The sequence below is a fragment of the Rhinolophus sinicus genome, linkage group LG03, assembly GCF_036562045.2.
Source record: "Rhinolophus sinicus isolate RSC01 linkage group LG03, ASM3656204v1, whole genome shotgun sequence".
NCBI classification, from domain to species: domain Eukaryota; kingdom Metazoa; phylum Chordata; class Mammalia; order Chiroptera; family Rhinolophidae; genus Rhinolophus; species Rhinolophus sinicus.
This window is the reverse complement of record NC_133753.1, coordinates 10,121,622-10,135,813: the sequence shown is the minus strand read 5'-3', so window position 1 is coordinate 10,135,813 and position 14,192 is coordinate 10,121,622. Positions and strand designations below refer to the sequence as shown.

The 14,192-nt window shown below is 56.9% G+C and overlaps 1 protein-coding gene across 5 annotated transcripts in view; it reads right to left on the bottom strand.

Annotated features, from left to right (window-relative positions):
• The window catches only part of ITPK1 (inositol-tetrakisphosphate 1-kinase), a 153,977-nt gene continuing 139,785 nt past the window's right edge, over nucleotides 1–14,192 (bottom strand). For 3 of the 5 annotated variants that reach the window (XM_019745416.2, XM_074327024.1, XM_074327021.1), the window contains 3 exons: nucleotides 10,175–10,242; nucleotides 5,475–5,637; nucleotides 1–2,108 (listed from right to left, as the gene is read on the bottom strand). In XM_019745416.2, the coding sequence (XP_019600975.1) occupies nucleotides 1,750–2,108; nucleotides 5,475–5,637; nucleotides 10,175–10,242 (590 nt within the window). In that variant the 3' untranslated portion in view covers nucleotides 1–1,749. Of the gene's footprint in view, nucleotides 2,109–5,474; nucleotides 5,638–10,174; nucleotides 10,243–11,443; nucleotides 11,570–14,192 lie in introns of all 5 variants that reach the window. The other 2 variants (XM_074327023.1, XM_074327020.1) reach the window with 1 other exon arrangement.

Sequence of the window (14,192 nt, the reverse complement as noted above, 5' to 3'; positions counted from 1 at the left end):
TGCAGTTTGATTTCAGTAGTTTATTTTGGAGACAAAGCAGTGCAAGAGGCCGGCCACACTTTCCGGCTTCCCCGGGGCTCAGGGTTAGACAAGGAAAGGTGACAGTACAGACATTTTAATCGGGATTCAACACTCAAGTCGTGTAAACGCGGTTAGTCGGTGGGCCTGCAGTATCCAGGACAGCTGGGCAGTTCTGATGGCATCCACCCCGCACCCCAGGCCCAAAGCCAGACAACACCCCCAACCCCGCTGAGCCAGGCCTGAAGGTACCTCCAAGTGCGCAGCTCGGCCGGCCTCCTCCCTGACCACTCAGGTCAGGCCAGAGGCCTTTTCCTTTCTCAAAGTGAACTGAAATCTTAAGACACAGGCCATGCTCGGGGTCCGATGCATCTCGCCCAGCATTCACATTGTCCCAGGGCAGACAAAGCCCTTCACTGGCCTCCTTCTCGGAGGGGCTGCCAGCCTGCCTGGACCTCAGCTGGTGGTCTGTGTGCTGCCACCAGGGGCTGGAGTGACTGTAATTGGGGAGGGATTATCGTGTTTTCTCACCCCCGGGGGCTGCTCCTCCCTTGCAGTGAACATGGATCGGCCTACTGGCTAAGGGTGGGCCAGGCAGGTGTGAACATGAGTGAAGCGTCTGGGAAGCCTCCTTCTGCGTGGGAAGAGGGCCCGCATCGCCTCGATGCCAGGGGGTGGCTCATCCGGGTGATTTGCAGAGAGGCAGGCTGCATGGCAGGGGCTGGGGCGTCACGTCCGCCCTTCGGAGTTCTCTGGTCTCAACTGCCCATCAGAGACGAGGACATGGAGGTCCGGCGACTCTCGGAATGATTTGCCCAAAGTCACAGCACAAATCCTTGGCACAGGTGGGATCAGCCCGGGGACCCCAAACCTGGCAGCCTCCTCCCGAGTCCCGGGAGCAGCAGCGCTTGGTCAGGGAAGGACGCCCTCTTCAGGGCTGATGGGGCACATCGTGAGGGGCTGGGTGGACCCCAGGGCGCTGGATGTGGAGAGGGGGCCAACCAAGGGCCTTGGCCTCCCCTGAGAAGCTTCTTTCTCCTTCCCTTCAGGACTGGGCAGGAGGCCACAGCCGGCCCCTGGCATAGAACCCAAGAAAATGGTAGCTGCGGCCTCTCGCCTCCTTGGCTCACGCTTTCAGGATGGGCAGCTGCACACCTGGTGGGGTCTCAGGCTCCGCTCCTCACAAAGCTATGGAGGCGGCCAGCAGAAGGGGAGATGGCTAGGGGGCCGGCCTGGGGGAGGGGCTCGGAGAGAAGAGAGAGAAGGGGAACCGTCCACTTGCTCTGTTCAGCATCAACAGCCTAACCAGGGGTGGCCCCCTCCAGGGTCCCCAAGGCCTGGTCCACAGCAGCCATCGAGACCAACAGACATGGATGTGCACACACACTCGCTCACGCACAGCAACCACACACGCACACATACACCCCTCCTCACATTCAGACCTAGTGTTGAAAACACGGCGTGTGTAAACTCAGTGAAGAGATCTGCACAGCAGGAATCAGGCAGGATGTCCTCTTGCCGTGAGGCTGGACCCCTGGGGTTCTTTTCCATCTTCCCCCCCATCCCTCATTTAGATCATGACATCAGAAAATCAGGTTAAAAATTAAAAAAACAAAAAAAACAAACGATCAGACCGTTGGGAATTCTTAGTAGGTTGTCACCATCGGGAGCTGCTTGCCCAGTGGGCGTGCTCCGTGGCCCACGCCGCCCTCTGGGTCCTGGGCTCCGTGGCTATTGGGAGGAGGCCTTGGTGGCCAGCGAGGCCACACAATGCTGCTGGAAGCTGGGGGACACGGCAGTGGTGCAGCCGAGTCTCTGGTGGGGCAGCTTGGCGGTGCTGCTCGCACCCACGCCGGCCCCGTCGGACTCCGCCGTCCAAGGCGGGTCTTGGCCCATCATGCTGCTGCAGCAGCCAGGGCTGGCGCTGCACGTCCGCTCGCCCGCCAGGCTGTCCTCCTGCTCCGCCAGGAGCCTGCTGTGCCTCAGGGGGGCCACGTCCCCCACGGCGGCTGTGGCTGCGCTCTGGCCCTGCAGGACGGTGGCGATGTGGTTCAGGAGGTCTGTGAAGAACTCACTCACGCCCTCATAGCCTGGGGGTAGGACGGACAGAGAGTGCAGGCACTTAGCCGGGCGGCAGTGGAGACAGGCCATGGGCACGGGGACACTAAGTGGCCCACGGGACCCAATGTGACGCTTTCATGATCCCACTGACAGAAAAGCAAGGCTTCGCCGATAATGAGGGTGGATGGAAGTCACACAGCCTGGACTCACAGCGGGGCACATGTGGTCACACAGGGATGGGCCTTGAATTCTCTGCCTCCAGGTGTGAGGAGCTGTAGAACTTGAGCTGATGAGAAAACAGCCCGCACCCAAGTCCCTTTGGGCACAACCTTGGGGACTCATTTAATCACCCGCCCAACATGGTACGATGCCATCGAGTGGGTGACGAGCCATGGCTGGAGGTGGCAGTACCAAAGGCCTACTCCTCACGTTCTGAACGACAATCACCCCTCGCTGCCATGGGGCCCGGCCTCGACTTCCTCATGTATCAGCTGAGAAATCCCGGGGACGCTGCCGTGGGCACAACCGAGGGGGGCTGGAACCCCAGTGGGTGATGCCTCAACAGCAGCTGCTCCCAGAACGGGCGCCCTCCTCACCTCCCCAAAATACCTGCAGGGTATTGCTTGTGCCACATGCTCTGAGCACCAGAGCCAAGGGGCAGAGACGGGGCACCCCCAACAAGGCCATGACACACTGACACCCACTCCCCCTAACAAGTGGGGCCTTGCTCTCCTGAACAGAAACTGCTGGTGCCTGGCCGGGGCCTGCATTTCCCACCATAGATGTGACAGCAGCTGTCAGCAAATAAGTCCCTGGGAGCCGCCCACCAAGCAGGGCAAGGATCTGGGGCGAGGGTTTTGCTGACTCCCACAAACTGCTTGGAAAGAAACGCGACAGCGGGTGGGTGCCCCCATCTGCCTGCACCGGTTTGGAGGAATGAGAACCAGGCACACAGCTGCAAGAACAAGGGTCAGGACACAAAGCATGTCCTTGAAAAGGACCAGTGTGCCCCCTTTGGGAGGGGATGGGGCACTGTGACCCCACCACCACTGGCCTGGTGCTGAAGTGACTAAAACCCTATGTCCTCAGGAAGGTCTTTGCAGCGGTCGGCACACGCTGGGTGAGAACGAAGGTTCAGGAATGGCAGGGTGTGTTACCTTCTACAGAGAAGCCGGCCCAGCGCAGGGGGCTGGGCTGCCTCATTTATTCAGACTCTTATTTGTTCAGCAAACAACTGCTTTGGTTTTGAGGGAGCCCGAGGCTGAGAGGGGGAAGCAGAGGTCCCCGCAGTAAAAATAAAACTGGTGGGAGTAGCTGGCACACACAGTGCTCCCACGTGTACAACATCCCTTCACTTAATCTTCACAACTCTATCCCCATTTTACAGATGAAGAAACAAGACATGGCGAGTTAAGTAACTGGCCCCAAAGACAAACAGAACTGTCACCAGGTGGACGTGTGACTATTCACGAGAGTGAAGACGGTGCTGACGTCCACAGTTGGTGTTCACCTGGGCTCACAAAGCCCTGGCCCCGGCTTCACATGCCTGCTCAGGACATCCTTGCAACCCCCGTGCAAGGGGCCCTAGGATGACCCCATTTTACAGATGAGGACACAGAGTTCCTATGTGGCAGAGCCTGGTTTTAACCAGGCCCTCTGGCCCTGCCTGTCCCTTCAATACCCATGTGGTGCTGGACACCCCATCCTCGGACTCGGCTTCTCTCAGCCCTGGGACTGGGGGACAGGGGCAGGAAGGATCTGGGCCCCTTGGGGGCCCCCAGAAGGCGTTGCTGGGTTTCCAGGGCAGAGAGACAAGCAGGGGAGGAGACCTGGAATCTGCGTCAGGCCAACACCAGGGAACGTAAGCTGTTCCCTCAGCAACCACTGTGCAGTGCTGAGACAAGGGCCGGCGTGTGTGTGTGTGCGCGCGCGCTTCCTGGTGAGGTAAGTAGGCTTGGGGTGTGTGTGTGTGTGTGTGTGTGTGTGTGTGTGTGTGTGTGTGTGTGTGTGTGTGTGCGCTTCCTGGTGAGGTACGTAGGCTTGGGGTGTGTGTGTGTGTGTGTGTGTGTGTGTGTGTGTGTGTGTGCACGCTTCCTGGTGAGGTACGTAGGCATGTGTGTGTGTGTGTGCTTCCTGATGAGGTGGGTAGGCCTGAGGGTGGACAGGAGGCCGGGGAAGGCCCCTCAGGTCCGCCAGACCTGGCCAAAAGCTGTGTAGGCCACTCGGTGCCCAGAGTTCTATGTCGGCCAGAAGAGTGTGTCTGAGAGGTGAACTAGCTGTGTGGGGCACCCCTTAGGGCTAGGCTTTGAAAACGCTATCTCCTCTCTCTGGGAGGTAGGGAACGCCGGCCGTACCCATTGAGCAGAAGTGAATACTGAGACTGTCCCATTAGGTGGCTTGTCTTACCACAGACCATGAAGGCAGAGCCAGGATTTGAACCCACAGGTGCAGGGTGCTTGGGGCTCACTCCTCAGGTTGGGCCCCAGGAGTGCTCTAGACCCAGGCTACAAACCACGCAGGAAGAGGCCAGGGAGAGGTGTCGCCCTGCCCATGGGAGCTGTCTCCTGGTACCACCTCCTCTGGGGCCTATGCGTGGCACGCACTCCTCTTGTGCCTTCCCTCAGCGTCCACTGGGCTCAGCCTCCTTGGCTATGAATTGTTATGCTGGCGGGTCTGACTTGCATGCTCTCTGAGGAGGGGTTGGGGGGTGGGACTGGACACACAACACATGCATCAAGCACGCTGCAAACACCCCCTGAGCAGTCCCATGTGCCGGTGTCTCCCAGAGCCCCTTGACGAGGTGACATGGTAGGCGCACTCGGCAGAGCCAGGTTGTGCCAGCAGGCCACAAGGACCCAGCACGTGCTTCCCCCACTTCACGGCCTCAGCAGAGAGTGAGAAGCACTGTGGCTCGGGGAGGGCAAGAAGCACGGCCCTGCCACCAACCTGCAGTGTGACCTGGGACAATTTCTCCCTCTCTGACGGTCTCAGTACCCTACAGGTAAACCTGTGGGGGCTGCATTCCCTCCAGTGTCCTTTCAGCTCTTTAAATCTACAAAGGCCCAAGAGTCGGCTGAGATTTGGCCAATAACGGCCAACGCGGATGGTGCAGGGTCAGGAGAGGAAGGTGCAGGGTCAGGAGAGGAAGGTGCAGGGTCAGGAGAGGAAGGTGCAGGGTCAGGAGAGGATGGTGCAGGGTCAGGAGAGGAAGGTGCAGGGTCAGGAGAGGAAGGTGCAGGACCGCTATGCTGCTCCCTGGCTGGAAGTACCGACCTCCGTCACTCCTCCCCACACCCCGTAACCCCATCAGCAGGCTTAGTGGGGGCCTCACCGAGAGCCAGGGGTGGGGAGCCTGCCCCCTGGCCTGCCCAGGGACATCGGTCCCCGTCGCTCACCTGGGAAGGCATTGATGTCGATGACAGCATGCTGTCCCGTCTGGTTGTTGATGATGATATCAATTCCAAAAAGTGACACGCCCAGCGCCTGCCGTAAGGCCCGCGAGAGCTCCCGGATGACCTCGTCACTTGGCCGCTCAAACACACCCTCGATCTTGTCCAGCTGCCGACACATGACACACATGGGCGTCAGGCCACGGGCAGGGAGGTCAATGCCACAGCACAGAGACCCCCAGTGAGGGGCCCAAGCCGGCCTTAGCCTCTGGCAAGGAGGCAGCGCAGACCCACCGTGGTCAGCACTGGGACGGCCATCGCTCAAGACCTGCGGACGGGCCAGGTCCCAGCTGCATAGTGCCCATCACCTCCCCCACTGCTCATAACAACCTGGGAGGCAGGTGTCATTACCAGCACTTCACACAGGGCAGCTGAACCTCAGAGGGTCAGGAGCTGGTCCAGGGCTGCACAGCACAAAAGTTCGGGGCTGGATTTGTACCCCGGTTTGTTAGCCTCTAAAACCCAACCGACTTAGCAGGGAGGAAGGAGATGGAGTCTGCTGTGAACCCAGGAAGACTTTATGGGGCAGAGAGCATGAGCCGGACCTTGAAGAAAGGAAGGATCTGGGCGCCAGGTGAGGGCACAGCAGAGGCAAAGAACCTGCCAGAGAGAGCTGTGAGCTGGGACAGTCAGAGCAGAGCTGAGGGGTGGGGGAAGCTTCGTCAGGCACTGGCCCACCATTGCCAGAGCCTCAAGACCGTGAAGTGGAGGGGTCCACGGACCGGTCATCATGTATCACCCAGTACTGGGGGTCGTGAGGCTCAATCTCCCAGTGGCAACAAGTGGCTAACTGGTGTTTCCACACGAACTCACATCCACATGAATGGGCTTCCCGAAAGAGGCTGCTCTGCTCCCACCAGATTCCTGGGTCCGAGTTCAGCTTTCAGTGAAGCCTCCATGGGGCTAGTGGACTGTCCCCGAACTCCCCCCACACACTGTTCATTTTCTGCTCCAGTCATAGCAGGCCTGGGACAGGCACACAAGTCCTCATGGGCTCAACCCTGGTCCCTGGCCAGGGTCTCCAAGGAGGTGGAAGGTTGTACTGGGAAGGATTCAGAGTCAGAGGTACCTGGATTGGAATCCTGACAGTGACTTCCTAGCTCTGTGGTTTTAGGGAAAAGTACTTGGCCTCTCTATGCCTCAGTTTGCTCATCTGCAAAATGGGACCAATGAGGCTTCCATCCCAGACTGCTGGGAGGAACCATGAGGACATTGATGTGGTGGGGACAGCACATGGCTGGCTGGGAGGAGGGGCTCCACCTGCATTCCAGGACAAGGATGGCACCTATCACTGGTGTCAACCAGAAGAGGGCTCACAGGAGGGGCTCCATAAAGGCTAAGAGTCCTGAAAGCATGGGCTCAGGAGCCAAAGGGGAAGAAGAATGGCTGATCTAGCAGAAATAAAAGTAAAGCCAGGTCAAAAAGTTAAGTACAGAATTATGATATAAGCCAGCAATTCCACTCCTAGGTATGTACCCAAAAAAACTGAAAATAAATTCAGTTCTTGCACACGGATGTTCACAGCAACATTATTCACAGGAGCGAAAAGGCAGACACACCCAAATGTCCATCAACAGATGTACAAATACTATAAATGGTATTATTCAGCCATACAATACAATGTGGGTTAACTGAAAACATTAGGCCAAGTGAAAAACCCAGACACAATAGGTCACACACATGAAAGGTCCAGAAGAAGTAAAGCCAGAGACAAAAAGCAGCCTGGGGCTGGGAGGAACGGGGAATGGGGAGTGACTGCTAAATGCGGAGGGGGTCTCCTTTTGGGGTGATGAAAATGTTTTGGAATTAGACAGAGATGGTGATTGGGCAACACGGCAAACATACTTAATACCGTGAACTGTTCACTTAAAAATAGCTAATAGGATGTTTTGCGAATTTCACCTCAATTTTATTTTTCAAAGTGAGGCTGGGTCAGGAGGGCCGGGGACAGAGCCCTGGGCATCAAGGACAAATGACCTTTATCCCAGCACAGGAAACTGCAATGGCCCATGAGGAAGTTATGGACACATACAGAGCAGGGACCTCCCACGTGGGCAGCACCCGTGCTCCATGTGACCCCCACCGGCGCCAGGCAGGGACCCTCACACTTAAGACCATGCTGCCTTGGCACTTTATGGGAGAAATACTTTCTAAGGGGCAGTGCCAGTCTGGCTGTGACAGGCATTCATCACTTAGCACCTGCCCATGTCTCTAGTCACTCTCACCTGTGAGGAGTCAGAGGCTCGGCCCACAACAACAGCTTGGCCACTGGTCCTTGGCCCAGGTCCCTCCCAACTCAGAGACCTGGGTGGGTGGATGCCTCGGCTCTGAGCCGTAAGGCACCCTTCTGGGTCTTGTTTTCTCGCCTGGTAAATGGGGTACACCGAGGGTCCAGGAAGCTTAGGTTTGAGGCTTGCAGTGCAGGCCCAGCAGTGAGGAGAGCTGCTTCATACAAGGTCTTGTGACATGCTGTTTACAAAAGCACCTTCTCAGCTCAGCTAAGGAATCTCAGAAATCCTTCAGAAGCCCTTAGATTATCTGAAACCAAATAGCCAACCTAGGACAAGATAAAGGCATGGAAACCCTGCCCGTGGGCGTAAACAGAAAGGAGGGGTGAGCGGTGTTCCTGTGGCTCGCCCGTCACAGCTGACATTGCACACCTGGCACTGTCCTAGCAACTCCCTGAATCCCACAACCCCACTGTGGGGCAGGATGCAGACACCAAGGCTCAGAGAGGCAAATGGACTCTGCCAAGGACACACACAGGGGACACTGGAGAGCTTGGGTCTGACCCCAGTCAGTCTTGACAGCGCCCACTCACTGATTAATACGCTATACAGTGTTTGGGGCCTGCAAGCTGCGTGGGAGCTGGGTCCACCCTCAGGCCACCCAGCCGGGGAGGGAGGGGGGTTTCAGGCCAGGGCAGGGCTCCCCGCAGGAGACTGAGATGGGGACTTGAGGGACCCCCAGTGGGTCGGAGGATTATAAGGGACTGGAATGGAGCTGCCTGTGCCAGGCTGGCCTGCAGGTGTGCAGCAGGGCTCTTGTCCTAAATGGAGAGGGCACAGCTGACTGCCATTTCTCTTTTCTCTTTTCACATCTTGTCCTGCGAGATTCCTGAACAGCAGTGATGAGGTGGGGGGGGCTGGGAAGGGGGTATGATGGCACACCTTAGAGGTGGAGAGAAGGCCCCGGAAGTAACCCTAGGCTGACTCTTTCCCATTTCACAGATTAAAAAACAGGTCATATGGAGGATAGGTGATTAGCCAAGGTCACTTTCGGGTGGGTCATTTTGCTCACAGCCCTCACAGAGACCCTCTGGCATCAGTTAACAGCCCCAGTGGCCTCTAGTCCCACACTCTGTGCAAGGGATTGGCCGGGACAGCATCTTAGGAAGTCTGGGGAACGCCAACTGCCCTCTGTTGTCTCTGAGAGGCAGTCCTGTGGCACTGAGCTCACCTGAAGTGTCTCAAGCTTAGAAAACTGGAAAACCTCTCCTTACACAGGACACCTACTTACATCTTATAAGGCGCACAGCCAGGTGCCGAGAAACGCCTGTGAAACCTGGTTGTGCCCCATGCTTCCCCGACTGTGAAACTTGTCCCTGGGACACGTCTACCACCATCTCGAGGGCACTGGTGTTCCCTCCAGGTCCCTGCCCATGCCTGTGGTCTGGCAAACCCTCAGCACACAGCTCGCTCCTTGAAGGAACCAGAAACAAATAGGAAATGGGTAGGTAGCCTGGGGCAGGGGCAGAAGTAATAATAAGGCAACCCCTGAGGTAAAACAGAGGCAGTGAGGCCAGGCCAGGGTCTGTTCCGGGTCTTGCTGGTGAGGCCGGCGCAGGGCAGGGAGGGGGACACAGGCACATAGTCCCAGGACAGCTAGGACATCTGGGACTCAGGGGCGTGGGAGACCCAGCAGAGGGCTCCCAGTTCAGGGGAAGTGGCAATAGAGGCTGCCGGTTCTCTGGACTTGGAGGAACAGCAGAGGGTGACCTCATGGCAATTTTTAACTGCTCCACAGAGAGATAAGAAGTCCTAAATTTCTGGAATCGGATGGATCTGGGCGAACAGCCCTGTGAACACGAAGCAGCTCCTCAGCCTCACTGAGCATAGCCTTACCCCTCGGGAAAGTGGAGTTGCCCACCTGCCCCTGCGTGGCCTGTTTGGGGCCTGGGTGTGATGCCGCAAGGCAGCCAGGAGGAAGCCTGACACACAGCAACCCTGAGCCCGGCCCCCGTGAGCCGTCCCAGCACCCACAGAAGTAACAGCAGGCTCGTAATAAATGCTTACTGCACTCCCATGGACGAGGCAAGTAAATGGGAAACACGATGGTGCTGCCTCCCACCCCTTTATTTAAGTCAGTAAAAAGCAGGTCCCCCAATTCCTCCTGATTGGGGGATTTCCTCATGCTGGGAGAAGTCAGAAAACCTCCCATCTGGAGTAACCTAGTGGTGAGTGGGCGTGGCCATGACGGTTATCAGCACGAAAGCCCGATGCAAGCAACGAGGAGGGGTCTTTGGGACCTCCCAGGGCCCTGAGATGGGGCCGAGGTCCCTCCCACCCTGCCCTGTTGGAGAGCTCAGCCCTGTCAGCACCCCCACAACAGGCTTACACCAGGCCACCGCGGTGGGAAAGGCATACCTCAGTCAGGACCGATGATGACTCCGGCTTGGACACGTTGTGGCTGTTGAAGAAGATGGATTCACGGTCTGAAAAGGCAAACAGAGAAGCCAGTTAGGATCCCAAAGAAAGGATGGCGACTCCACCGCCCGACACCAGGGGGCAGCACCTCCCCAGCCACCGGTGACGGCAGCCACGGCTGCCTTCAGGCTCAGTGTCCAGCAGCAGACACCTGGGGCCCCAGTGAGCTGGGCACCCCCACCCCAAAGAGACACTATACCGTGGTCGGACCCATGCCCAATCAGGGCTGCTGCTTCAATTCTTCTTCCCGTATAAAAGTGATTGGCTTAATGAGCCTTAGCAGATCTGGTTTCCCCCAATACCTAAGGCTCCTTTCCCAAAGTGTGTCTAGTGTTTTATGGACATGGCAGCACCAAGGGGGCTGGGGTGTGTGGCTAAGTGAGAAGGAAATGCTGCGGACCCAAGTAGCAACGGTCTAGGATGAAGAGGTCCAGTGATTCCATTTTACCCAAACCCTCCCGCTGTCTACCCATGGACTCCTTTCCAGGGGGGCACTTGAGAAATGGCCTGGTTACCACTTGGCACGTGAGTATTTAAAAATACAAAGGGTTCTGCTGTTTCCCAACTATTTAAGGAAAAAATAGGAAATAAGGACATGGGCTTCCATAGGAAACATCCAAGAAGGCACACAGAATAATCCGTTTGGCTTTGAAAGCTGGCACAGCCCCCTGAATACCCTCCACTCCTCCCACCACATACTCCTGATCCGTGCCAGCCTCCACCGCGCTCCGTGTCCCCCAACCTCATGGGGGCACCCGGAGAGCAGACAGAACCCAAGAATAATGGGAGCGATGAGCGCTCGGTTTGTTCATTCATCCCTTACAGAGGAAAGGCCGGCCGGCCAGCCGGTAGGAAACATGTCCTTGAGCACTTGGAGGTGTGGACACACGAATGCAAGAGTCGCAAAACCAGGAGCCTCAGGCCGGATTCTGGAGAAGGCTGCCCATCACCATCCCATGCTCCGCCCCCAAGCGTGGCCTGGGCCACGAGCCCTCAGGTGGCCCGACCCCCAGGGCACTTTGCTCATCCCTGGGACCCAGGTCCCTGAGTGCAGGACCGAGAGGGCCCTAGCTGAGCACCACCGTGTGCCGGGCGGGCACTTCCTCTGGTTGCCAACGACCCTCGCCAACTCTAGGACTACAGCGACGCAACAATCATGCACGAGGAGGTGACGTGGCGGAGGACAAGCAGGCCGGCGCTGAGGTGTACCTGGCGTCCTTCCCGCTAGCGGGGCACACAGGCCCCTTGCTGCCCTGGTGTGCCCGACAGGCCTCCCGCAGCTCCGACCAGAGCCAGTCCAGACCGGGGGAACGAGAGATGGTCCTGGGGAGGAGCCTGGGGAAAATAAACACCCTGCAGGACTTGCGCCAAGCAGCTCCACCGATCTCTACTCTGGGAGCCGCCTGGCAAGAAGAGTGAGCCTTGGGGGCGGCAAGCCCCGTGGACCACAGGCCGGAGCTGGGCTCGAGGTGGTGGGATGGGCATTCTGGCCGTCTGCAGGTACTGACCCTGAACCCCAGCCTGGCCCAGCCCCACGGAGCTCAGGGCACCTCCCTCCCACACCAGGGGTGGCCAAGGGCAGTGTCCAGCATGGCAGAGTGGCCTTGGGGGTGAAAGGCCAGCCAGAGCAGGAGGACGCAAGTTCAGGCAGACTGGAAAGCCTGCCGGAGCCACAAGGGGACACCATGGGTGCTTAGTCGCACCATGTCCCGCAACAGCTTCTTGTGGCAACAAGATCCATCCAAAGTGTGGCTCATTTCAAAGGGAACTCGTCTCCTCTTGGCTAACCCCGCCCTGGGGCTATGGCCGGAGGACTGTTCAGGGCAGGCCAGGAGAGCCGCCGTCTGCTCACCTGCCCCACAGGCAGGCTGAGCAGGGGCCGGAGGGAGTGGCAATGGTTGGAAGCTGCTGACCCAGGAGACTGGGAAGCCGAGATGGGTCAGAGTGACCCTTGACGCCAGCTCCTTGGGCAGCTGTAAGATACCCAGACCTTCTAAAAATAGACCTGGCCAGGCCCTTGCACTCTGATTGCAGGAACTCCCCGGATTTGGAGGACCCCATCTACTCTGTTCCTGGACTGGTCCCGAGACACACAGAGCCCGGGTGAAGGACCATCACCACCTTCCTGCAGGGGAGGGAGGGCAATGAGAGGAATATGCATGTTTTTGTCCCCAATTTACAAATGAGAACAGGTTTAAAACAAGAAGAGTAGATGACAGGATTAGCCCCCGAATATCCAGTAACGCAGTGGTGCAGCCATGAGCTACAGCCACACTTTCTTTCGCCCCTTTTGCCTAATCTTCATGTCTCTCTCTGGGGCAAGGGGTGGGGAGATGTCACAGTGCTGCCGACGGTGGCCCAGGTCTTGTTTCAGTCCCCATATACGTGTCACCTCTGCACTGGGGCCAGACAAAGGGACAAGGCCTCTGTCAGTCCACCATCCCTCCTGGCCGCCCTGTCCAAGTAGCTCCCCTCACCCAGCGATGCCCTAGGATTACTTGTGCCACAAGTAATCCTTTTATTATTTCTTCCCTGGTGTGTGGTTTCTCACACTAACATATAAGTACATGAGGGCAAGACATGTGGCTGACTAGTGCCATGCTGGGTCCCACACACAGGGCTGGGCGCATGGCAGGTTTAAGGGAATATGGCATTTATCAAACCTCAGAGGCGCTAAGTGAGAGCATGGCTAACTAGAGACTGCAGATCAGATCTGGCCTGCCACCTGCGTTTGTGAATAAAGTTTTATTGAAACACAGCCATGCCCGTTCATTTACACAGTATCTACAGTATTTTATGCTACAACTGCGGTATTAAATAACTGTGGTAGAGCTGAAAATATTTACTATCTGGGCTTTTGCAGAAAAAGCCTGCCGACCCTGCTCTGTGTGGTCAGTATAGTACCCTTCTTTTATGTACCCCTAAGGCTAAAGGGCCCAGGATGTGAGAGGTGCTGTGTCTGCAGAGTAAAGAAAACAAGAAAAACCACTGCACAGAAGGAGGAGCAGAGAAAGGGGCCCATCTTGACCATGGCATTGGGTGGAGAGAGGGGTGCAGTCTCCCCAAGACTGAACCAGAGGCAGAGAATACAAGTGTTCTCGGTGGCTGGCACAGGCCGGCATCAACCCCTCTGTAAGAACCTGACTTCAGTTCCAGCAGAGGCAACTGCAGGATGCCGCTGGCTGTGGGACACATCTGACTTCTGAGACAGTAACACATCAAAACCAAAGTGCACCTGAGAATCCAAAGAGCAGGGCAGCTGTGGAGGGAAGGCTGCTGCCCCTCCACCCTGGGTCCAGAAGAATCCTGCTCAGCATCAAAGCGGAAGCCAGGGCCGCCACACTGGGCAACGGGCACCAGGAAACTGGGCGGGGAGGGGGCTGGAAAGAGCCCAGAGCCCCAAGGCTCCTGCTCAATCGGTCAAGCTTAAAGGGCCGCTGTCAGGTTGAGCTTCTCCTCTGGAAAGAGGATGCACGTGTAAAAAGAACAAAGACCATGCCAGCTCCCTGGACGGTGTCCTGAAGATGGCAGACATGCAAGTAGCTTTAGGGATGGATAATGGACATGCTGAAAGTTACTCAGCTCTCCTGAGCAAAATAAACATTTCTCCGTCATCTCAGTGTGTTTATCTGCTCATTTATTCAGCCCAGGTCTGCATTTTATGGCAAATTGACAACCTGGAAACGGCCACGGGAAGACACACAGTACAGAGGCCCCGTCCTGAGACACAGGACACAGAGCCTGGTCCTGCCGGAAACTGGCCTAGCATTTTGCATCCGGGAGAAAAAAGAAAAAAAAAGGAACACCTTTTATGTGGAAAGGAAGCAAATCATGGTAAATTTCTTTAAAAGGTGGAGTGATTTTTGGTAATGAATAAATAAGTAAATAAATAAACAGAAAGGAGACTACATATGGTGTAAGTACTCTTAATCTAGTGTAGTTCCCAAAGATTTAAAGC